Here is a 26519-nt window from a genome sequence, read left to right on the forward strand (position 1 = left end):
CTACTCCGTGGCCGTTTGCCTCCACTGACACTGCTACGACCCTGCTGCCTCCTGGGCAACCCACCGACTGTTTTGCTCGCTGCCAAGCTGGCACCCTCTTCTCCTGATGATGCGGAAGCAATAGCCTGATGACGACGAGGCTGCCAAGTGCGATCAGCCTCATCATCATCAATTAGGGTCTCCGCCTCACTACTAGCCCCCTCGGCTGCGTGTGGGTCAGGAGACAGACCTGTCTCTAGACCGGCTACCGAGCCACTCTCCTCGCCAGTACTTCTTCGCCTGGCTGCTGAAGAGGCGGATGTCTCCCCCCGTTCCTGACCGCCCTCTGTTAGCTCTTCCTCACTGTACAGTGGGGCTGAGCCCACAGCATGCGATACTTCGCTTGGTGAGGGAACACCAAAGGACAGGGGCAGGTAGAGGACACGTGATTTCAGTGGGCTTGCTCCCGGGCCATGCCAACTAACGGTTGTGTCTGACGTACCCACCGACCGTTGGCTGTAGGTGTCAGAGGTGACCTGGGAAGAGGAAGACGACCGAGCCAACCAATCGATGACGGCAGGGTTGTCGGTGGAGACACGACCGCTGGATGACACCGGGAGCACTGGCCTCTGGCTGCGACTAGTGCTGCCTCGACCCCTTCCTCTGCTGCCACGTCTGCTCGCTCCTGAAACATTGCCTCCTCTGCCACTCCTCTGCGTGTTGTCTGACATACTCTTTAATTCAACGATTCTGTGTCCCTGAGTAACAATTCTGTGTCCCTGAGTAACAATTCTGTGTCCCTGAGTAACGATTCTGTGTCCCTGAGTAACAATTCTGTGTCCCTAAGTAACAATTCTGTGTCCCTGAGTAACGATTCTGTGTCCCTCAGTAACGATTCTGTGTCCCTGAGTAACGATTCTGTGTCCCTGAGTAACGATTCTGTGTCCCTCAGTAACGATTCTGTGTCCCTGAGTAACAATTCTGTGTCCCTGAGTAACGATTCTGTGTCCCTGAGTAACGATTCTGTGTCCCTGAGTAACGATTCTGTGTCCCTCAGTAACGATTCTGTGTCCCTCAGTAACGATTCTGTGTCCCTGAGTAACGATTCTGTGTCCCTGAGTAACGATTCTGTGTCCCTGAGTAACGATTCTGTGTCCCTCAGTAACAATTCTGTGTCCCTGAGTAACAATTCTGTGTCCCTGAGTAACAATTCTGTCCCTGAGTAACAATTCTGTGTCCCTGAGTAACAATTCTGTGTCCCTGAGTAACGATTCTGTGTCCCTGAGTAACAATTTTGTGTCCCTGAGTAACAATTCTGTGTCTGTCCCTGAGTAACAATTCTGTGTCTGTCCCTGAGTAACAATTCTGTGTCCCTGAGTAACAATTCTGTGTCCCTGAGTAACGATTCTGTGTCCCTCAGTAACAATTCTGTGTCCCTGAGTAACAATTCTGTGTCCCTCAGTAACAATTCTGTGTCTGTCCCTGAGTAACAATTCTGTGTCCCTGAGTAACAATTCTGTGTCCCTCAGTAACGATTCTGTGTCCCTTAGTAACGATTCTGTGTCCCTGAGTAACGATTCTGTGTCTCTGAGTAACAATTCTGTGTCCCTGAGTAACGATTCTGTGTCCCTCAGTAACGATTCTGTGTCCCTCAGTAACAATTCTGTGTCCCTGTGTAACAATTCTGTGTCCCTGAGTAACGATTCTGTGTCCCTGAGTAACAATTCTGTGTCCCTGAGTAACGATTCTGTGTCCCTGAGTAACAATTCTGTGTCCCTGAGTAACGATTCTGTGTCCCTCAGTAACAATTCTGTGTCCCTGAGTAACAATTCTGTGTCTGTCCCTGAGTAACGATTCTGTGTCCCTGAGTAACAATTCTGTGTCCCTGAGTAACAATTCTGTGTCCCTGAGTAACGATTCTGTGTCCCTAAGTAACGATTCTGTGTCCCTAAGTAACGATTCTGTGGCCCTAAAGTTTCTGTGGCCCTAACTCTGTCCCTAATACACAGAGGTCTGTCTCTCTTGAATGACCAGAGGCTAATGGAGAATTCTAAGATGGCCGCGATTTATAGCTCCACCATTACACAGTGCTGGCTGGCTGGCTGCTGATTGGCTAATGCGATCACATGTCATGAATGAATGCATTATGGGTCAGCGCGCCTTGTCTGCGCGCCTTCCCAGAGATCCCCGCTCCGTCGCCACACATGTCGCTGTCATTTTTGGGAAAATTCGATTCGTGCATCCGAAGTTGGCTAATTTTCGGATTCGGCGCGAATCGAATATTTCCTAATCTTCTAAACGAATTCCACTTCGTCATGTTCGATTCGCTCATCTCTAGTTGTAATGTATCCAAGTGTTACAGTAAAACTTCATAACCATTGCAGGCTTGGTCTGAAGTTGTCCAAAAGGGTGCGTGGTGGTAAATGGCGTATCAGAGAACAAGGCCTGTAAAACACACACATGGTGTACGGCTCATCTCTAAGCTGGGGTACTGCCATAACGTTGACTTCCACTTGAATGTGGCCTTGCCTTGTATCAAGGATGCTGGCAGTACAACCGGTCAGTGTTCACGATATCCCTTCCCTTGATCAGGCAATTGGCCCCATCAACATCCAGTGTGCGCTCCAGTATTCCTAGATGTCTGGCACTGCTCCTCTCTCCCTCTCAGAGGCGGTTATGAATGATCTGCTGGCAGTCTGAAGTCCCTCCTTCTCTCTAAACAATGTCCTCTACACTCTCCTACTCCTCCCTTTAGCCCAGGAACAGCAATACTTCCCCTATTCCTCTGCTCAGAATTCCAGTGCAAGTTGGATCTGCAGTTTCTTTGCTCAGTCTACTCAGCCAGCTCAGACTGTAAAGAACTATACTTCCCACAATCCTCCAATTCTCCCAGCATTCCTAGCAGTCCACATCCTCTGTGAACACAATGAAGGACAGCAGCAGACACAATGAAACTGCAGCTGCTCCTCTCCCTGTCAGCTACTGACTGGAGCTACATGTCTTAAGGCTAAATGAAGACCTGCATCTGAAAGGATCCTAACCATGTTGTTGGGATCCACCCAGCTGCCTGAATGACGGCTGAACCCATCCTCCACAGTCAACTCCCTGCCTAAAACCCTACCCCTCCCACTCCCAACCCTGCCTACAATCCCGCAATTCCTCAGGAAAGAGAAGTAAATTGTTGTTAAATAATGGGTGTGGCCAAAGCTCACCTTCTCCCCCCATCCACAACCCACCTTCCCTCCCCATCCACAGCTCAACCTCTTCCCCTGTCCACAGTTCACCTCCCTCCATCCACAACCCACCTTCTCTCCCCATCCACAGCTCACCCTCTTCCCCTGTTCACAGCTCACCTCCCCCCATCCACAGCTCACCCTCTTCCCCTGTCCACAGCTCACCTCCCCCCATCCCCAACCCACCTTCTCTCCCCACCCACATCTCACCCTCTTCCCCTGTCCACAGCTCACCTCCCCCCATCCACAACCCACCTTCTCTCCCCATCCACATCTCACCCTCTTCCCCTGTCCACAGCTCACCTTCCCCCATCCACAGCTCACCCTCTTCCCCTGTCCACAGCTCACCTCCCCCCATCCACAACCCACCTTCTCTCCCCATCCACAGCTCACCCTCTTCCCCTGTCCACAGCTCACCTCCCCCATCCACAACCCACCTTCTCTCCCCATCCACAACTCACCCTCTTCCCCTGTTCACTGCTCACCCCTCCCCCTTTCCCAATCTGCAGGTTGCCTTCTCTCCTCTCATCCACAGTTCACCCCCCCCTCCCCCACAGCTCACCCTCTTCCCCCTCTACAGGTTACCTTCTCCCTCCCCGTCCGCAGCTCACTACCCCAATCCACGGCTCACCTTCTCTCCCCCAATTCCACAGTTCACTTCAGTATATGCCCCCCCATCCACAACTCCCCTTTTCACTCTCTGTCAATATGTTGCCTCTGCACCCTCCCCCCCCCCTCCCCCACACACCCAGCTTACACCCTCAGTTCACAATCACCTCTGCACTCTCATTCACAGCTTATCATTCCCTCCTCCACATTTCACTTCTGCACCCCTATCTACAGCTCACCCCAATCCACAGCTCTCAACCTCTGCAACCCCCCCATCTTTCACCACTGCACCCCCAGCTCCACCTACAGCTTTGTTAACCCTGTACAAATCCACCTGCTCACAGCTCTCACTTTGCACAATTTATACCCTCCCCTTCCCAGCACTGATCTCTGAAAAACATCCACAACTTCTCCAGTCTTTCTGAACAACCGTCCCCCTCACACCTCCTTCCTCCCTACTTTTTTTCTCAGCCCACTGCAGTCTCATCCATGGAGCTCCTCCTGTCAGATCTGTGTAGCACAGAACCAAATAGGAGTTTCAGAGCACTTCACTCAGCTCTGTGCTACACAGATCTGACAGGCAGCAGGTGGGAATAGAAGCTGCCCCTGGAATCCTTCCTTAAATGCCGACAGTTGCGGCGTCTGAACCTGGTCCCGGGGCACCCATCAAGCAGATCTGGGGCACATGCCATGTATGCCGGTGCTAGCATACAGAAGCCGGCGGAGGAAATGAGTGATATAGAAACTTCCTCTAGCGGCTTCTCTGTTATGTGGCTGGAGAGGAGAGGGCTGCCACAGCATTCCTCCACGTTTCGGCAGAAAAACATATATATATATATATGAGTACACCCCAACAGATTTGTCAGAAAACCTTTCATTTCAGAATCAACATTTTCTATAGGAAACTATACTACAAAATACTCCCACAAATTCGGGTCATTGATTGCAAACAAAATTTGTTCATTTGCACACACAAAAGTATTTTTCCTAACAAATTCATTCAAGACCATGTTGCAAAAGTGAACACACCCCAATGAAAGTCTAAAAAGCACAGCAAACTTTTAGACAACAATTTGTGAGTCTAATTATTCATTAAACAGGTGTCCAGCAGAAAGCTGTTTATAAAAGGGCGTTACTTAACAAAGAAAACCCCTTCCCATTTCATACTGTCAGCAATGGCACCACATGGAAGAGAAATGTCACAAGGTCTTGAAAAGAAAATAATTCCTTTACACAAGAAAGGTGAAGGCTACAAATAGATCAGCAAAGCTTTACTTATCAGGCAGAATACTGTAGCAAAAGTGATACATACATTTAACAAAGATGGAACTGCAACCATCTCACAGAGATGTCAAGGCTGTCCACAGAAGTTAATACCTCAACAGGAGTGTCTTCTGATGAGAAAGCAGGGTGGATAAAAATCAATGATTTTTTTTTTTAAATTTAAAAATTCGGATTTTTTTTATTTAAATCAGATTTTTTTATTTAAATCGGATTTTTTTTATTTAAATCAGATTTTTTTAAATGAAATACTTTTTGAGGAAAATATATTACCATCCAAAGGTTATTCCATCATGAAATAAAGATTCGTTTTTTAATTATGTAGAATAAGGCTGTATATATTTAATTTTTTTGGTAAATAAATTCCATTAATCCATTCACAATGTCATGCTCTTCCAGAGGTTTTTGTAAGATTATTGGGCAGTTTCTCTGCCTACAAGATATTATCACAGATGCTTGGTTTACTTTTGCAGTTCTCAAAACTGAATTTGACTCAGCGGAGATCACATGCCTCTTCTTCACAGCAAAAATGTTATAACATGAACAGAGTTAAGAAAAAGACCTTAATCCTAACTTCTACAAACCTATGAATACAGAATCAACCCCTGCAGTGCTAAGTTTCAAGAAGTTCAGTGAATAGAATAGAAACAATATTTTTCTGATTGTTTGGAGTGGAATAGATCTGCACAAGAAGAAAGTGAAACTAAGTGTGAGGGGGAAGGGGCTGACAGTCTAAGTTTCTTAAAATATATATATTTTGTTTAGCCAAATTAGTTAACAAACATGGATGTTTGTTTAAGCAAATAACATATGCTGGAATGTTATTGTTTCAGTTGGATAAATCTATTTAAATTGTTATTATTAAGGTAATGATTATTTTTCTCCTTCCTAAGTACAACAGAAAAGTTATCCAAATATGAATGATTAACCTATTAAACTGGGGATAAAAAAACTAATATGAAAAGTTGTTATTCTAAAAATCTTCATCTACTTGCATATTAAAGTTATATCAGCAAGAATTAGTCTTTATGTAGAAAACTAGGATTTAAATCAAGCCTTACTGACTAGTGATTTAAATCAGTTTGATTTAAATCAAATCCGCCCTGTGAGAAAGGATGAAGAAAATTGCCATTTAGTTAGTTAGCTAAAGAAGTCGGAAGCCAAACTGGGGTGATTGTTTCCCGTGACACAATACGGTGTTGTCAGGGAGCGAGGAGCCAGACACACAAGGAGGTGCAATTAAAGGTAGGTTTATTATACAAAAACAAGACAGAGTCTATGCAAGTCCAACAGCAACAGTGGATGACTTGGTAGAACAGTAGCCAGGAAGGATGGTCGCCAGAGCTGGGGTCAGAAGCCAGGAAGGATGATCGCCAGAGCCGGGGTCAGAAGCCAGGAAGGAGTCTTGCCAAAGCCGAGTCGGTATCCAGGAGAGCAATGAGAAACTAAACAGGAGCTTGCTGCTGTGCAACAGACAGGACACGAATGCAATGGACAGCTACAAACAGCAGACTTATATGTGATAAGCCACCACCTCCTGGGGGAGGAGCCGCAGAGGGCTGAAAGCATAAAGGATCCCACAGTGCTTTGCAGACACCTAAGATGGATGCCAGCACATGGAGCAGCACAAGCCCTGAGGAAAGGTAGGACCTTGACAGGTGTACGCTGCAGAGGAATGGCATGCATTGGTGTTATTCACGAACGAAGCCTCTCCTAAAGCCCATGCACAAAAAAGTTGGCCTAGAATTTGCCAGGGCCCATGCCGAAAAAGAAGACTACTGGGACTCTGTACTCTGGATGATGAGACCAAGATAAATGTTTTTGGAACTGATGGCTTCAAAACTGTATAGTGTCGCAAAGGTGAGGAGTACAGAGAAAATGCATGGTGCCTACAGTGAAACATGGTGGTGGCAGTGTCCTTCTGTGGGGCTACATGTGTTCTGCTGGTGTCGGGGAGCTGCATGTCATTGATGGAATCATGAATTCACAGATGTACTGCTCTATATTGAAAGAGAAGATGCTACCATCACTCCGTGCCCTGGGTCATCATGCACTTTTCCAACATGACAATGATCCAAAACACACTTTGTTGGATTTTAGACACATACAATACTTCTTTTAGTGTCTTGAGGCGATTATGAATGAAAGAGCCATTGAAATAAAAAATGAAGTGTGATTTTATTCTATCACACAATGGTGTAAAATAACAATGTAAAGCATACTATGAATAGTTCCATGTAGATAAAACTACTGTAGAAATAACAAGCAAAAGTTTAAAGATAAGTCACCATTATTTGACATAGAAGTCCGGCCATGTGCTGTTCTGTCCTTCATGCTCTACTTGTCCTTCGAGACTTTGTTGAAGAAGCCGGAAATAGATGGAAGTGATGATCTTGTCTTCAGTAAGCACCTGTTCCAGCTTCTCATACGTGTGTGTGCATGTGTGACAAAGTGTCAGTGTTATTGTGTGAGTGTCTCCCTTGTCCGTTGTCTCATGGTCTTTTATGAGGCAAATTTACGTCATAGTTAGTGATCTTAATACCTTCTATGGAAATTATTACTGCTTAGCAAAGCCATTTCATAAAAGGAAGAGGATGCTATACATATGATGTTTTTGATGGACAGGAACATATGTATGCTGATGTACATAATATTGTAAGCAGATGATGTAACCCTCAGCTATATAATGTTAGAAACGTATACTAAATACACACAGATACTATTAAAATACATAATGTAATAGTAAATCTATAATGAGTCCTCCTAATACCCTTGACATTACTACCAGATACTTTTAACCAGCTATGCCTAAATATAGTTTTCAGGTGGTTTAGCTGGCCTCAGCTAACTCATTCATATTTACTGTCTCAGCTTAATTTATATATCTTTTGGTCTCAGTTATATTACTGAAGAATTAAATAATATCATCGGTATAAGGCGACAATTAACACATATTAATATTAATTATGATTAATCATAAAAACCAAATATTTTGCAAGCTTGCCATCAATATAAGTGCCAAATCATAATTTTGATTTCTTAACACACTTCTAAGGCCACATTTTTTCATTTCTGTAGAACAGGGTGAAAGTTATTCAGTGGCCAAGTACATCTCCTGATCTGAACCAATCGAACACCTATGGGGAATTCTGAAGAGACAAGTTGAGCTTCACTCTCCATCCAGCATCCAAGCTCTAAAAGAGGTCGTTCTTGAAGAATGGGAAAAGATAGATGTTACAATATGTCACCAACCTGTTCATTCCATGCATAGAAGACTTGGTCCTGTCCTTACAAATTATGGAGATCATACAAAATACTAGATGTAGTAGTTTTGGTTGTGGGGTGTATTCACTTTTGCATCAACTAATATGAAGAAAATTGAAGATTTTGTAATCTAAATTATATTATTAACCTTACTTTCATGTAATGAGCTAAATAAATGTTCTCTAAAACTCGGTTTTGTCCAAATTTTAAAAATTGTTCTTGTGTTCATTGAGATATTGAATAAAATTGATAAAAAAAAATTATATATATATATACACTATATTGCCAAAATTATTGGGACCCCCTCCAAATCATTGGATTCAGGTGTTCCAATCATCTCCATGGCCACAGGTGTATAAAATCAAGCACCTAGGCATGCAGACTGCTTCTACAAACATTTGTGAAAGAATGGGTTGCTCTTAGGAGCTCAGTGAATTCAAGCGTGGTACCGTGATAGGTTGCCACCTGTGCAATAAGTCCATCCGTGAAATTTCCTTTCTACTAAATATTCCATGGTCAGCTGTTATTGGTATTATAACAAAGTGGAAGCAACTGGGAACAACAGCAACTCAGCCACGAAGTGGTAGGCCATGTAAAATGACAGAGAGGGGTCAGTGCATGCTGAAGCGCACAGTGCACAGAAGTAAATTGTCTGCAGTCAATAGCTAAAGACCTCCAAACTTCATGTGGCCATGTAGCACAACAGCAGTGCGTAGAGAGCTTCATGGAATGGGTTTCCATGGCCGAGCATCTGCATTTGGCTTGGGCCTTACAGTACATTACCAAGTGCAATGCAAAGTGTCGGATGCAGTGGTGTAAAGCACACTGCCACTGGACTCTAGAGCAATGGAGACGTGTTCTCTGCATAGATGAATCATGCTTCTCTGTCTGGCAATCTGATGGATGTGTCTGAGTTTGGCGGTTGCCAGAAAAATGGTACTTGCCTGACTACATTGTGCCAAGTGTAAAGTTTGGTGGAGGGGGGATTATGGTGTGGGGTTGTTTTTCAGGGGTTTTGCTTAGCCCCTTAGTTCCAGTGAAGGGAATGCTTAAGTCGTCAGCATACCAAGACATTTTGGACAATTTCATGCTCCCAACTTTGTGGGAACAGTTTTTTTGATTGAAAAGATACTTTTATTACAGAAGCATCAAAAACAACATGATACGTGTAATCGGGGTACATCTCACCCTGTACTGCGACGCAGCGCACCACATAGCAATACAGTTCCAAGCATACAATAAATACATTCAGAAATAAATACATTCGCTCAGCGGAATAATGCCTGACGTGATGTGCAGAGGATGAATCCCCAGACCGCCACGTCATGCATGACGCCGCTTACCCCAAAAACCATAGCATCCTGATACACAGTACTAAGTCATGCAATAAACGAAAGCGAAAAAAACGAAAAACCGAAAATCACAATTTACAATAGGCATCGGGTGTGTGGGGGGGGAAGGGAAGAAAGGGGGAAACACAGGCCCAAAGCTTTATTGAAAAGACAAAGACACGCAAGGGGGAGTAGGGGGAAGGGGGAAATCTTCAGACGTCCTCTTCCTCCTTAAAGTCCATCAAGGAATAGTCTCTGAGCAGACTGAGGATCAGTCTGCGGCAGTCCTCAATGGACATCCTCTCCCGCTGGTGGATGAGGCGCTTTCTGGCGCACCATAAAGCGTCCTTAAAGCAACACAGCACCCGCCAGGCGCCGTCAATGTCCTCCAGAGAAAAGGTTCCACAGAACAGTCCATTCAACACCCCAAAGTGAGTGATGGCTGTCTGTGGTACAAAGTCCTTGAGTTCAGGTTCCAGGGCCCCCAACAGGGCCTGAGCAAATGAGCACTCCCAGAAAACGTGGTAAGACGTTTTCTCGTGGATGATGCAGAAGGGGCAGTGTCTGTATCTGCTCAGGTTCCTGGCATGCATAAATGTCCTGAGAGGCAACCCCCCTTGGATTGCCATCCATGCCAGGTCTTTGTGCCTGTTGGTAAGAATGTTGGAAGAAACATTCCTCCAGACCACCTTGCAGGTGTCTGAAGGCAGGCCTGGAACCGACTCCAAAATGTCGCTGGCTCGGATGAGCTTGTAGATAGTCTTTGGCTTCCACAAGTCCGGCTTGACTCCCTGCAGCCCTTGCTCCCTGATGAACTTGAAGGTATCCAAGTAGTACCAAGGAGTGTCCCAGTTGTAGGGGATGGAACTATCCCAAGTGTCTCACCCCAGGGACCTCCAGAGAGGCAACAGGAAGAAGCGGGACATTGCGTTCCCGCCAGAGTCCATAATCCGTCTGGGCAAAGTTCTGCGGATGCAGTTGCAAGCAAAGAACACCCTCAGCTGGGTGGCGATGTCGGGCACGCCCTTACCGCCCTTGAGGGGTTCCTTGAACATGACTGCCCGCTTCACTCTGTCCATCTTGGAGCCCCAGATGAAGTGAAACACCGCCCTGGTGATGGCCTTACAGGTGTTGACCCGAGGGGGCCAGGCCTGGGCGAGGTACTGCAACACAGGGAGAATCTCGCTGCGGAGTACCAGTGTCTTCCCTTCGATGGAGAGGTCTCTGAGGCTCCAGAGTCCAAACTTTTGACGCATCTTGGCCAGTCTCTCCTCCCAAGACTTCAGGGCTGCGCCCTCGGCACCAAACCAAACCCCCAAAATCTTCATGAAGTCTGTCTTGATGCCAAAGGGCATGGATGCAGAAGAAGGAAGGAACCACTTTCCGAAGAGCATGACTTCCGACTTCCCGCAGTTGACCTTTGCCCCCGAAGCCTGGCCGAAGTCCTCGCAGGTCTGGACGAGCAGGTCGATGGAGCGCTGGTTGGCACAGAACACCGTCACGTCGTCCATGTAGAGCGAACACTTCACTTCCCGTCTGTCTGGTCCCGGTGCGGTGATTCCCCCGATCTCTGGATTCCGTCTGATGCATTCGACGAAGAGCTCTATACAGCAAACAAAAAGCAGAGGTGAGAGAGGACAGCCTTGTCTGACCCCGGAGAGGACCGGGAAGGGGTCAGTCTTCCAGCCGTTCACCTGCACGGAACTACAAATGCCGTTATACATCATATCCACAACCGAACAGAACATTTCCCCAAGACCAAACCTGCGCAGGGCTCTGCACATAAACCCATGGGAGACACGGTCAAAGGCCTTTTCCTGGTCAAGACTGACCAGGGTCGCGTGCACACGGCGGTCTTTGATGTACTGGACCGTGTCCCGGACAAGCGCTAGGCTGTCCGCAATCCTGCGGCCAGGAATGCCACAAGTCTGATCCGGGTGGATTATCTGTCCGATGACAGCCTTCAACCTGTTCGCCATAACTTTGGCGAGGATCTTGTAGTCCACGTTCAAGAGAGAGACGGGACGCCAATTTTTCAAGTCACATCTCTCCCCCTTACGCTTGTACAGGATCGTGATCATCCCCTCCCTCAACGAAGGAGGCATCTTGCCCTCCACCACCATCTCCTCGTACAGCTCGAGCAGGTCCGGGCCCACGAGATCCCACAGCGCTACATAGAGCTCCGCTGGGAGACCGTCGCAGCCCGGGGTCCTGCCTCGCCTAAAGGATTTAGCGGCAGAGTGCAGTTCCTCCAACGTCAAGGGGGCGTTGGTGGCCGACAAACCTGCAGGATCAATAGCATTAGAGATACCTGACAAGAACCTGTCGGCCGCTGCCGTGTCTGTTGCTTTGGGGGAGTAGAGGTCGGAGTAGTAGTCGCTGACCACTTCCATCACGGCCTCCTTCCCCTTCTGGAGTGTTCCAGTCTTGTCGCGCAGCTCAGACAGGGGAGTGTGTCCTGAGTGGAGTTTCCTGAAAAAGAAAGAGTTACACTTCTCACCTTTCTCGAGATGCTCCACCTTGGCACGGAAGACAATGTGCCTGGATTCTTCCTCAAAGTGCTTTTTCAAGCTCTTCTTTGTGTCCTCCAGGTCTTGCCTCACGTCCCAGCCACAGAGATGAAGGTCCTGCAGGGACTGCAGCTGACGCTGCAGCCTCCTGAGTTCCCTCCTCCTGGCGCACACTTGCTGGCGTCCCCTGGCCTGAAAGAAGCTGCGCAGCTTGACTTTCACGAACTCCCACCAGTCGCTTACCTTGGGAGAGAAAGACTTCTCCCCTCGCCAGGCACCGTAGGTTTCCCTGAGCTCCTCTAGCAGTTCCTCATCGTCCAGCAGGGTGCAATTCAGCTTCCAGGAGCCTGGGCCTGGGGCAAAGCCCTCTCCCAGATCGCCTTGAAAGTGAATGGCCCTGTGGTCAGAGAAAAAGCAGGGAACCATGGAGAACCCGCGGTGCCTGACTGCCCTGGAGGTGAGCACAAAGTCAATCCTGGAGCGCACAGATCCATCGGGGCGGCTCCATGAGTAGTTCAGTTTTGGGGAGCATCCCTCTGATGAAGTCACGTGAGTGTGATGTAACGCGTAAGGGGCTTGGCTCTGGGCAGACATGAATAGTGAGTTCAGCTGACAAGTGAAGCCTGAACCTCATGATTTTATGGCATTTTATTAATTTACTACATGAATGTGTGACTTCCATCACCCTTAAAGGGACGGATCCCTGGCTCTGGTTTGACAATCTACTGAAAGCTCAAAGGTGTTTGATTACTATCACATAGCTGTGAATTGCAAAAGTGAAGAATCCTTTTGTCTATTTGTTATCATTAAGTGCATTTCCATGTGCTTTGAGGTGGGAGTTCTGTGAGCACTGAGGTGGCACTATATGTTATGTGCACTATTTTACTTGATGGTGTTTGGGATATCAGCACAAGAAGAAAACACATGAATTGTGGAAGAATCTTTATTACAAATTGATTTTACATATATGGACTCAGTTTTATTCAGCTATGTCACTCTTATCATTTTTGAAGCTATTATTTAGCAGCGCTACATCACTTATTTATTTTTAGTCTGGGGATGGCCCCTTCCTGTTCCAACATGACTGCGCACCAGTGTACAAAGCAAGGTCCATAAAGACATGGATGAGCAGGTTTGGGGTGGAGGAACTTGACTGGCCTACAGAGTCCTGACCTCAACCCGACAGAACACCTTTGGGATGAATTAGAGCGGAGACTGTGAGCCAGGCCTTCTCCTCCGATATCAACGCCCGACCTCACAAATGTGCTTCTGTAAGAATGGTCAAACATTCCCATAGACACACTCCTAAACCTTGTGGACAGCCTTCCCAGAAGAGTTGAAGCTGTTATAGCTGCAAAGGGTGGGCCAACTCAATATTGAACCCTATGGACTAATGCCCCGTACACATGATAAGAAAATCGTATGAAAAATTCACGGAACCACTGATAAAACGATTTTCTCTTCGTTGATGAGCAGGATGTTTTAACCGATAACAATATTGCGAATGAAAATATCTGGTTGAACAACAGTAAAAAATGTTTCGCATACGAACGACCGATTTTAATGCATTTTTTTAGTACGAAAAAAATCTATCAAGCGCTATCATGCATGAGCGGAAACAGATGACGCAGATGTTTATGTCCAAGGAATCTTTGTAAACACGAACGAAAAATCCAAATGTTAAAAGTAGATTGTACTGAGATAATGAAAGCAGAATTCTGCATATTATATTTTATGTATCACTATTTATGTATATAGGTAATGTAATAAACTATATTATTATACAGTATTTATATGGCGCCAACAGTTTGCTCAGCACTTTACATTATAGTGGAAGACAATACAGTAACAATACAGTTCAATACAAGAGGGAGCTGAGGGCCCTGCTCCTTGGAGCTTACAATATTATACTCATTGCTATATATATGTAAAAGCGCTGTGTAAATTGACGGCACTATATATGTACCTGAAATAAATAAATGAAATAAATTGCTGTTAATTGTGTATACCGCTTGTTCTGGCCGGAAGGCCGTGGCTACAAGGTCACACGCACACTGCATTACTTCCACTTGTACGGAACACGTCAACACTACATATTGGCCGACAAACGATTTTTCTAGATTGGTTAATGTGGGCCACATTTTTGACCAACGAACGAACACCTCTCGGATGACCGATCAGTCGATTTTCTAATTGTGTATTCCCACCTTAAGACTGGGATGCCATTAAAGCCCATGTGTGTGTAGGGCAGGCGTCCCAATACGTTTGGCAATACAGTGTATGTATCTATATATGAGATCCCTCATCAGGGCCGGACTGACCATTTGGAAACTCAGGCACTGCCCGAGGGCCCGGGGTCAGTAGGGGGCCCCATGAGATGCCCCTGGTATCTTTTTTCATAGGCTTTTTTGAGTTTGGGCAAGGACACAGGGGCCCCATGATCCCCTATTGCCAGGGGGCCCCATGAGTTGTCAGTCCGGCCCTGTCCCTCATGTATCGGTAAATTCTGACCACTATACCGGGCACACACACCCTCTGACTCTCTATGCCAGCCCGGAGCTCTATTATCCGGAGTTCCATAAACAAGTGAACACGTTTTCCTGCTCTCCAAAGCCCGCATTTAGCCCCGCCCGACAGCTACCCAGCTAGCCAATCACGCAGTAGGAATTTTAAATCCCCTACCCACACGTTAGTCGGATATTTCTAACCAATCAGGAGCGCAGACGTTAACTCTCTGTGAGCCGGCCAGCAGCCCTTTGGCTATTGCGGATCTCGGCGATCTGATTATCGTTTGCTTTGGTCTGAGCCCCAGCCCTTGGCTCGTCCTGTACGTCGCTGGAGGACCAACATGGCCGCGCTCAGCCGTTACTGTCCTGCGGAGCTGACAGATAAGTAGGAAGTGCGGGTCTGCAGAGAGAGGGTCCCCCGTGACTGAAACATTCGGGGTTCTAGCGGGCTGAAGACCGAGGTGTAAAGTTCGGGTGTCAGTTATCAGAAGTGCAGTTGTAAAACTCCCCAGCTGGACTATGCCATGGCAGTGGCCGTGTCGGTGACGACCCCCTGAAATGCCCTGTTGATCAGTGTGGCAGGCTGGAAGCATGCAGGGGTTGCTGCTGATCCTCAGTGGAGTGGGCTGGACGCTGGACTTGGTGCTGCTGGTTCTGGACTTGAATTACTGGCTGGTGTCCTCCCTCCTCTCCTTCTTGTTTTGGACCCTCCACTTCATCCTCAGCCTTCCTGGAGCCATCTCCCTCACTTTACTGCAATGCTGGGACAGTGTGTGGCTGGGGCTGGTGGTGGCGGGGCAATCCAGCTGCGTCCTTGTTCTGGGTGCAGTGCAGGCGGTGGGGAACGTTCTGAGGGGGGCCTTGGCTGGCCTGGACGCTCTACAGCTGGCCTGGAACTTGTTGTGTCATGTGGTGATCCGCAGCAAAGAGATGATGCAGCGCGGCCTCCTCAACATCGCCCTGTCCGGGCAGAACCTTCACCGCCAGGTCTGGGAAGCTCTGACCATCACGGCTAGTTTAGCCACCTACCTGGTGAACACCTTGCTCAATCTGATCCTGATTGCCATGCAGCATGTCTTCTCAGCATTTATGTCTTTCTGGTTTTGCATGGTAAACATGCTGTTCACAAGCAAAGAATGGATCCTCACCATGATTTCCCAACTTTCCAACACCGCGGTCGCCACGGCCATCCTCCTGTGGGCGCCGTTCCAGGTGGCTGCAGATGTCCTGGTGTCCTGCAGTACAGGAGTCGGAGTCATCGTGTTCAAACACCTCTATGAAGTTCTATTACTGCTCTTCCTGATTTGGGTCTCCCGTATGGCACTCAGGCCTTCACCTGCAATACGCTTTTTGCAAGAAAAGCTAAGCATGTTCTACCAAACTCTACTTGTGTGTCTGCATATCATTCTAAGTTCTGATGTCTGGAGGAGGGTGGCTGTTCGGAGTCTTCAGCTTCTCAGAATGTATGGCGCAGCCTGGTACAGAAGTGTGAACGCCATGAGGACCAGGGCACAGGATGTACCGCCAAGGGTCAACAGGATGCAAAATCCTGCAGAGCCCGCCCAGCCGGCTGACCTTCCACCTGCCAGGTTAATCTTTCACATTCAACCCAACTCACATCGAAATTCAGCGAGTGATAGGGCACATACTTCACAGCGAGCACCCCCTGTGCCCCAGGGCAGTGCATCCACCTCAAGGAAAAACGTAGCTGCTACAGAGGATCCATGGAAACTGCTAAAACAGCAGGAGGAGAGCAGGAAATGTGTCATCTGCCAGGATGAGACCAAAAGTATTCTTTTGTTACCCTGTCGTCACCTTTGTTTATGTGCACAGTGCACCCACATTCTGCTGCAACAACCTATCCTTCAGCGCAACTGTCCACTGTGTCGGCAAATGATACTTCAGACGCTGAATGTTTACATGTAATGCCGTAACATCATATGGACAGAGACTAAGAGCGACTTTATAGCAAAAAGAAAAATGCGACCTTTAAAAGAAGAGGAAAAAAATTCTTAGCAAGTCCTACTAGTGTTGATTCTGGTCTTTGCTTTTTTGAAGAGTTACGTTGGCTAAAGAAACGTTGGCATCCACTACAGATTTCAAGGAACACAATAGTGATATACTATAGGAGCTGGTGGGTGAAACCATTGTGTTCAGAAGGGGACACAGGCAGTAGACCCACCCTAAAGCCGGCTATAGATGGACTGAATCTTGGCCAGATCAACAGACCAGCCAAGATTTGATCCATCTAAGGGCAGGCTGGTTGTACCCAAGGCTATCCATCTGTTAGATTTTTGACATGCTATAGCCACTAGCAGTACTATTGTAGTTTACAGGAAAGAAAATCCACTGCTCTATGACTTGCAAACTCTTCTAGAAAGCGAAGATTGAATTCACAGGTGGCCAGACCTTAAGTGTTTACTTTTTTTTCTATCCTGACAGTCGCTTAACAAAACTGTGAATAGCCATATGTGAATCTTGTATGTGCCAAATTTGTGGAAGCAGCCATTAATTTTAAAAGCCTGTTAACATTTACAATCTTAAAAAGAAACAGAAATTTTTTGTGACACCATTTTGAAACCGTATAATGAACAGATTGCACATCCACATTCTATGCACAATTCTTTTCTTCTAACTCAAGAGGCAGCGACTTTGCTAGGTATTACTTCAGTCCATAATATTGGATAGATGAGCATTCCATCAATGTTGGAAAATATTTTTCCTTTTTCAGGTTTATTCTGAAAATATAAAAATGTTGATCTGTTAAGGTTCTCTTTTTTTTTTTTCTCAGTTACTCTTGAATTAACATTTTAGGGCCAAAAAGGTTTGTAAGTTTATCATTTGTCAGTGGTACAGGTACTGTACCTTGTAGCATATGAAAGCACATGTCTAAGGATTTGAAGACAAAACTGTTTATTCACATTTTGGATAGAGTAAGGGGGGTTATAACCCCTATCAGTTTTTACCATTGGGGAGATTTCTCTTCACTTCCTGTCCCATAGCCAGAACAGGAAGTAAAAGGAAATCCCTCCATAGTTAAGGAAATCCCTAATTGTCACCAGAACGTGTCCTTATTGGAACATTCCCCTCTATTCTTGTTCTGATGACCATCCAAATTTTGGGATTTTCTTTTAGTTTCAGTGATAAGTCACCAGGACAAATAGGGTGAATCTCCCTGGTGGGGGGGTACAGACAGCAATAAAACCCGGACAATCAATCACAGCCAGTGCGAAGAGAGTTGGCAGGGCCAAGCCTTGGCTCTGTGTCTTATAGACACATAGAGCAGGGCTCGAGAGCAAGCATAGTAAGTGGCTTGCTATTGGGAGCAGTGATCAAGGGTGAGGAGCAAGAAGCGCCAGTGGGGGACCCAAGAAGAAGAGGACTGGGGATAGTCTGTGCAGAACCACTGCACAGAGCAGGTAAATATGACAGGTTTGTTATTTTAAAAGAAGATTTAAAGTAGAACTATAGGGAAAACGTGTTTTTTGTTTTGCATAGAGAAAGGGAAAGTCATAATGCCTGTCAGTTTATTTTTTTGCCATCTGTATCCCACTGGGAAAATTTCCTTTACTTCCGGTCCCATAGCCAAAATGGGAAGTGAGAAGAAATCCCCGCAAAGTAAGGGAATTCCTTGGGGACACTCAGGTCACTAGAACTAGTGTCCCCGTTGATGATTTCCCCTCTATCACTGTTCCGGGGACAGCCCAAAATTTGGGATTTTCTTTTACTTTCACTTTTAATGGTAAATGGGGCAAATAGAGAGGGTGAATCTCCTGGAAGGGGCACAGACAGAAATAAAAACTGGCAGACATTCTAATCCATCTGCACTCTATCCATAACAAAAAAAAAAAAAAAAGTTTTGTCTTTAGTTGTACTTTTAATATCACTTTAATCTTCAGTTAAATTCCTATGTTGTTTTTTTTTTTTTTCCTCACATCTAGACCTGGGCTGTACACAGGGCCTTGATTGGGAGGTCATGATGTCCTCCCAAGTTTAAAAATATGTATAGGGCAGTGGGGAACATTTAATGAACAAATTAGCGGCATAGTTGGACACAACTGGAGGATGTTTGTCATATAGTGCGACAGGTTTACAATGTACAGGGGTGTGGACATTTTTTAAGAAACTTTGTCCCTGGACCATATCTGGGTTCCAATCTACTTGTCCCTCATGACAATCTGCTTGTCCTGATAAAAAAAAAAAATGTTGCCAGGATGGAGAATATGAAGGGTTGATGTTTTTTTTTTATAGGCAGAGGTGCTTTGAGGTATGTCTGGGGGTTTAAAAACAAAAGGGGCTTTATAGCGACTTAAACTGCTAGAACATTTCTTAGAACCTCCAAACATTTTTTTTTTTAAGGCAGAGGCCCTAGAGAATAAATTGGTGGGTTTTGCAGTATTTGTGCAGCAGTTTTTCAAACACGATTTTTTTGGTAAAAATACACTTATTTGAATTCTAATGCAAAAAACATTCTCCAATACTAAACCCAATTTTTTGGTAAAATATAAAAGATGATGTTACTCTGAATAAATAGATACCATACATGTCACGCTTTAAAATTGTGCACGCCCATGCAGCGGCAACAAACAACTTGAATTTTACTATCCATAGGCAATGCTTTAAAAGCCTTTACAGGTTCCCATCTTAGATTTACAGAGGAGGTCTAGTGCTAGAATTACTGCCCATTGAGCTGACATTTTCGGTGATGCATCACGTGTGATCTTTTTTGATCACTTTTATTGCTGTCACAAGGATTGTAAACATCCCTTGTGACAGCAATAGGCAGTGACAGGTGCTCTTTGAGACCCTAGATCCCTCTTCTGCCCTTAAAAGCATTTGATCACACCAAGATCAGTATGACCAAATGCTTTGCATTTTTAAAAATACCGCCAATTATGTCCTCATCGCTTCCTGTTTCCTATATCATAGAGGCGGACAGAGCGGTTCCGATCTTTGTCCACCTTTATGATCAGTCAGTGGAAGCACCAGATGATCGATCAGGTGTCCTGGTGCGACAGGACAGGTTATGCTTGTAAAAGTGATCCAGTGGCTAGTTTTCTTGGATTCGTTTTACAAGAGAGCCGACCGTCAGTTCTAATTCCTGCTGCTTGCCCACAGCAGAGCTAAATATAAGGAAAAACTTCTTGCCCGGTGCCTGGAACTGCATGTCCTGGATATCAGGCTATAGGAATTGCACATCCCTGTAGCCTGTTGCCCTCTCACAGAGGTTATACATTTTGACTCCATATCTGGCACATTTGCTGGGGAGAAACTGTTTGAATGCAAGGGGGCCAGAAAAAGTAATGAGGGACTGATCAATGCAGATGTTTTATTGGGGTGTAAATACATCTGCAAATTTCTGGTTAAAGGGGTTTACGAGGTGCTGAATTTTATGGAGCCTATCATTTTCAGGGTCACCTTAAGGATAACAGAGTGTATTGTTGCTGAAATGCATAAATCGCATTATATTCTCGTATACAGTATATGCCTGGCCATGGCAGCAGTGGACACGGCCATATTATGAATCGGGTCTGTGGACCAATACAACCGCAACTCATTCTTATTAGTAATGCCCATGTTGAGGGTTAGGCCCAAAAAAATGTTAAATTCTGAAACCATAATATGTTTTCATGCAAATTGTTTGGCAAGGTTTGAATTTGGGTTGGCAGTGAAAATTTGCTGTGCATATAAATTTCTTTGGTCCACAATCAATGCATACAGATCTTCTGTAAAAAAAAACTGCTCCAAAAAATCAAGGGGAGTAGATACATTTGCTGACAGCTCGGGAGGAGAGGCGAACCGGTAATCGTCATTCCTCGGAGGGGACATGTGCCCTGATGATCTGTGTAGCTCCAGCAGTGTCAACTATCAGTGCTCATCCATGCCACCTGCCAGTGCCCATCAGTGCCCATTAGTGCTACATCAATGCCACATATCAGTGACCATCTGAGCTGCCTTTCAGTGTCACCCATCAGTGCCACCTGTCAGTGCTGCCTATCAGTGCCATATATGAGTGCTGCTTTCAGTGCCCATCAGTGATGCCTGTCAATGCCCATCAGTGCCATCGACCAGTGGCTCCTCATCAGTGCAGCCTATCAGTGTCCATCACTGCAGCCTCATTAGCGCACATCAGTGAAGGAGAAAAATCACTTATTTACAAAATTTTATAACAAAAACTAAGAAAATTTTTATTTTTTTTCCAAAATTTTCAGTGGTTTTTGGTTTAAGAAAAAATAAAAAAACCCAGAGGTAATTAAATACCACCAAAATAAAGCTCTCTGTCACAAAGAAATAATAAAAATGTCATATGGGTACAGTGTTGCATGACCGCGCAATTGTCATTCAAAGCGTTGAAAGCTGGAAATTGGCCTGGGCAGCAAGGGGGTAGAAGTGCCCTGTAGGCTAGTGGTTAAGGAGGGGCAAAAGGGGAAGCTGCTGTGGGTCCAGTCGTTGTGGGGCCCAAAGCAGCTGCCCTATACTTACTAACTGCCCCGGTTTACATTCCCTTGTCCATTGAAGTCTTTGTCCCGAGCTGTATCCTGTTATCACAGTGTGAAGTGCTGTCACTTATGCTGCCCAGCTCTGCCTTATTCCCATGTACAGATGACTCATGTGCAGACCGTGTGGACATTCCCATGTAAATAACCGGCATTCATTTGTAAATAGTGGCCACAATGTGGCATTTCCAGCCATTACCTTTGCTAATTGCTGCCCACTGGGGAGGTAAACGGGCATGCTTGAAAGTTCTGCCAGCAACTGTGATCACTGAGCCTACCATATGCCTGTTCTGAAAACGTAAGCAAAGTGTATGTTGGGGGGGGGGGGAGGTGAGGTAGGCAGAAAAGGAATTACAGTTTGGGGTGCACAGGTGAGCAAGGAAGGGATGTACAGAGGTAAGGAAGGTGGGTGCAAAGATGAGCAGGGGAGGCATATAGAGTTAAGGTTGGGGGGGTTGAGTGAAGAAGATTGGGCAGGTTTGGAGTGCAGAGGTTAGTAGGGAAATTTATAATGCAAAGGTTTACTGACAGAGTGGATAAAGATGTACATCACATGTAGGAAAACTGTGGAAAAAAGTCCCTGATCCCTTTTTTCAAAATCATACTGAGCCACACAGTATCCCAACCGTGAATTTTGGTACATGTGAAAAAGCGCACGTTAGCAGATGCGGGAGGTGTCGGTAACAAATAATGGCACGTATCTACTAAGGGGCAGCATGCTTCTGTGGTGTTAGGAAAGTGATTTTGCATGCGTTCCCAACATGCACAAATGTGAACAAAGGATAAATGTTTTACATTGGTGGTCAGTGTATATCTTCTCATTACATTGGGGCATGGTGTAGGGTCCTTTCATTTACACCAGTGGTCAGTGTGAATATCCCCTTTGCATTGATGGTCAGTATAAATTTCTTCATACATTGGTGGTCACTGTGAATGCTCCTATTATATTAAGGGTCAGTGTAAATCCCCTTTACATTGGTGGCCAGTGTAGAAACTCCTCTTTATATTGGTAGTCGGGGAAAATATCCTAACTTGCATTTGAGGTCCGTGTCGAATCCTCCCTTACAATGGTGGTCCTTGTAGAAGCCCCCCCCCCCCAAATTGGTGGTCAGTGTAAATTCTCCCTTACATTGGTGGCAAGTGTAGAAATGTATTTGTTGGTGCAAATTCCCAATTACATTGGTGGTCAGTGTACATTTTCCTTTACATTGGTGGTAAGTTCAAAATTGTTCTTACACTGGTGGTCAATGTAAACCCCCCTGACATTGGGCATCAGTGTAAATTCCCCTAACATTGGTGGCCGGTGTAGAAATGTCACTTCCCATCCCCATCCAGCACTGCCACTGATCCCATCCACCCCAAGCACTGCCACTGATCCCATCCACCCCAAGCATTGCCACTGATCCCATCCCCAAGCACTGTCACTCATCCCATCCCCAAGCATTGCCACTTATTTCATCCCCCACCACTGCCACTTATCACACCCTCCCCCAAGCACTGCCACTGATCCAAGGAGTCTTAGGATCCCTAGAAGTTTTCTATCTATTGGTGGGTTCCCTCACATTCTCAGTTCATGGCATGCAAGCCGCAAGTACATGATTTGCTGTAACCTTCAGCAACCAATCAGTGAGACATAATTAAGTGCTGTTACCTCTAGCAACCAGTGAGCTGTAATGATGTGCTATAACCTCTACCAATCAATAAGTAAGTGGTAATGTGCAGTAACCTCTATCAACCAGTCATTGAATGATAATGATGTGCAGAACCTCTAGCAACCAATCAGTGAACAGTAGTGATCTGCTGTAATCTCTAGCAACCAATCAGTAAGCAATAATGATGTGCAGTAACCTGTAGTAACCAATCAGCAGTACTTATGTGCAGTAACTTCTAGAAGCCAATCAGTGAGCGATAACAGTATGCAGTAGCCTTTGGCATTCAATCAGTAAGCAGTAATGATGTGCAGTAACCTCTAGCAACCAATCAGCAAGCAGAAAACATGCTGTAACCTCTAGCAACTAATCAATGAGCCATAACGTGTGCTGTAACCTCTAGCAACCAGTCAGTGAGTGTTAATGATATGCCGTAACCTCCGGCAACCAATCGCATTCGCTGCCTGATCTGCTGCAGTAAACTGATTTTGAGTTTAGTTGCTATTTAATGTATGTCTCGGAGCAGGTGGAGAGCGAAATTGCATGGGGGAGGGGGGCCCCAAGAAAATGTTTGCAAGGGTCCTTTCACTGCACTGGTGACAAGGCAGTGAAAGGGTTAACTGGGGGGCAATCAGGGGTTTAAATGTGACCCAGCTGTGCTTTTACTCTGTCAGTGTGCTGCTTTGACTCAGGTGGATCTACTTCTCTCTCTGAAATGGAATGTGCTCCAGGGAGAGAAGATTGCATCAGTTCCTGTGCCTGTGTTCTGTAAACACAGGCACGGGAAGATCTCTGATTCGGTACAACCGATCAGCAGATCCAGTACAAACATCATTGGCCTGGATCTGGTGAGTGATCAGTGCTGTACCGAATCACAGCGCCGGTGGACGCGTGCCCCCTGCTTGTCAACACGTCAGGAGCGCAGATCACGTTTATATACTTGATTTTGTGCTGGGAGTCCGCCCTGTAGCAGTAAATCTGCTATAGGGTGGACGGCAACTGGTTAAAGTCCAGGTATGGATTCAGCTTGGAAATTGTGCTGTCACTACCCCACCTCTTACAATCAAAGATCGCTTTGCATTCAGTGTGAACGAAGGCCCTGCTGAGCAACTCCCTGTGTTCGCTGTGCAGTAGGACAGAGCTTGCACAGGACCCAAGGACAGCGGTGATTCTCCGCTTCAACATTGGTCCCACAGGTATAACATATTTACATTATTTGAAATTTTTGATGTGACACAATATATGCACTACTGCTAAACTATATTTTCAGTAAAAGTCTGCACTTCATTTTAGTGCATGCAAACACAAAAATTCACATTTTTTGTAAAATAGAAAAGAGGAGGTTGTGTCAAGTAAATAGATACCAAATATGTCAAACCTCAACATCGTGAGTGCCTGTAAATGGCAAAAAAAGCCAACATGATCTAAAGGCGATGCTTTAAAAGCCTTTACGTGTCAGTTTTGAATTAACAGTGAGTGATGGTCCTAGAATAATTGCTCTCACTCCGGTATGTGTGAATATGTCTAATTTGTGTGCTTTCTTTATGCATACGCATCTGATGTGTGCCTTTGTATTCGTATGTGTAGGTGTGGGGAGCTTTTTTATTTTTTAAATGTTTTTTTTCTTTTTTGTAAATTTTATTGCTACCACAAGGGACCCACCCCCTATATAATAGAAAAATGCAGGTGCCAGGTCTACTTTAACCACCTGCCATCCAGTGTCTGTGTGTGTATATAGTGAAGGAAATAAGTATTTGATCCCCTGCTGATTTTGAATGTTTGTCCACTCACAAAGAAATGATCAATCCTTAATGAGGAGCGGGGGAGCAGTCCTTAAAGCGGAACTTCCCCTTTTGGGTAGAACTCCGCTTTAACGATTTGGAGAGGATCTGCCAAGAAGAGTGGGACAAAATCCCTCCTGAAATGTGTGCAAACCTGGTGGCCAACTGCAGGAAACGTCTGACCTCTGTGATTGCCAACAAGGGATTTGCCACCAAGTACTAAGTCATGTTTTGTGAAGGGGATCAAATACTTATTTCCCTTGTGAACATGCAAATCAGTGCATCATTGGTTAGACACGCATTTCTTTTGAATTTTTTGTTGCTATTCTGTCTCTCAGTGTTACAATACACCTACCATTCCATTGTTAGACTGATCATTTCTTTGTGAGTGGGCAAACATTCAAAATCAGCAGGGGATCAAATACTTATTTCCTTCACTGTATATATATCCTGGACAGCATGTGATTATACCAGGATTATGGCAACCAATTGGTACCAATTTTAACAGCTGGCAGTTGGTTTTCATGTAAAAGCGATCCAAGCTTATTTACAGTCGCCTGATCACTTTTACAGGGCTCAGAAGGAGCCCTTCCCTCCAAAGCTGCCTACTCTCCCATTCCACCACGGGACCCAGGATTGCTGTAAGCAGTCAGGTCAGCTGCCAATAGATGATATGGAGAAACATTTGTTCCCCTAAGTCCTCCGTGATGAATGAAGCCGGATGTAACAAGGATTTAGTCACTTCCGGTTATCAGTGCTTTCTTTCCCTGGCAGGTACAGACAGGAAAGCAGCTGCTCTAACAGATCTCTGTTTTACCAGAGGTCTAAGGCTACATTCACACTGATCCACTGCAAAAACACATAGGCATTTTTGCCACGCTTTTTGAGTGTTTTTAAATTAGCACAACAACAGTGCATAAAGAGCTTCATGGAATGGGTTTCCGTGGCTGAGCAGCTGCATCCAAGCTTTATATCACCAAGTGCAATGCAAAGCGTTGGATGCAGTGGTGTAAAGCATGCCGGCACTGGACTCTAGAGCAGTGGAGATGTGTTCTCTGGAGTGACGAATCACACTTCTCTGGCAATTCCATGGACATGTCTGGGTTTGGCAGTTGCCAGGAGAATGGTACTTGCCTGACTGCATTGTGCCAAGTGTAAAGTTTGGCAGAGGGGGTATTATGTTGGGTTGTTTTTCGGGGTTTGGGCTTGGCCCTTTAGTTCCAGTGAAGGGAACTCTTAAGGCATCAGCATACCAAGACATTATGGACAATTTCATGCTCCCAACTGAGGGAACAATTTGGGGATGGCCACTTCCTGTTCAAACATGACTGCTCACCCGTGCACAAAGCAAGGTCCACAAAGACATGGATGAACCAGGTTGGGTGGAAGAACTTGACTGGTCCTAACCTCAACTCGATAAAACACCTTTGGGATGAATTAGAGTGGAGATTGCGAGCCAGGCATTTTTGTCCGACATCAGGGGATGGAACATTGTAAGACTATCTCCAGAAGCTGGACGCATCTGTAGTATCTTATAATACTGTACAAAGACTTAATGATGTAGATATTCAAACAATAATAATTAAAAAGACATAAAAGTAAAAGAAAAGGATACAGAGCCCTGAGCTTGCCCAGCCAAAATCTAACATGTACCCCACGGATTAGAGAATCTAGAAATGGGCAGAGTCATGAAGGTGCCACAGTTCCCAGACAGTGTTATGCTTTTCCACAGTATCATTAAGTCTAGCGGTAAGCAATTCCATTAATTCCACAACTTTGATGCTCTCCTGTAAGGCGGCTTGAAATGGGGGTTCTCTTTTTTTTTTTTTCCAGTTAAGTGCAATAAGACATCTTGCCGCTGAGATAAAATGTCTTAAC

At 45.5% G+C, this 26519-nt stretch overlaps 1 protein-coding gene across 1 annotated transcript; it reads left to right on the forward strand.

Moving 5' to 3' along the window:
* The first annotated feature begins 15007 nt into the window (after positions 1-15007).
* Positions 15008-17481, forward strand: RNF26 (ring finger protein 26). Its single transcript, XM_089678574.1, has one exon. The coding sequence runs from the start codon at positions 15306-15308 to the stop codon at positions 16638-16640; it is 1335 nt and encodes a 444-aa protein (XP_089534700.1). The 5' UTR covers positions 15008-15305; the 3' UTR covers positions 16641-17481.
* The last annotated feature ends 9038 nt before the right edge of the window (positions 17482-26519 follow it).

Source organism: Staurois parvus, unplaced genomic scaffold, assembly GCF_062004578.1.
Source record: "Staurois parvus isolate SC_StPar_1 unplaced genomic scaffold, SC_StPar_1.0 ptg000207l, whole genome shotgun sequence".
Lineage (NCBI taxonomy): Eukaryota > Metazoa > Chordata > Amphibia > Anura > Ranidae > Staurois > Staurois parvus.

Coding starts and splice junctions, on each gene's coding strand:
- RNF26 (XM_089678574.1), top strand. CDS start 15,306: ATGCAGGGGTTGCTGCTGATCCTCAGTGGAGTGGGCTGGACGCTGGAC.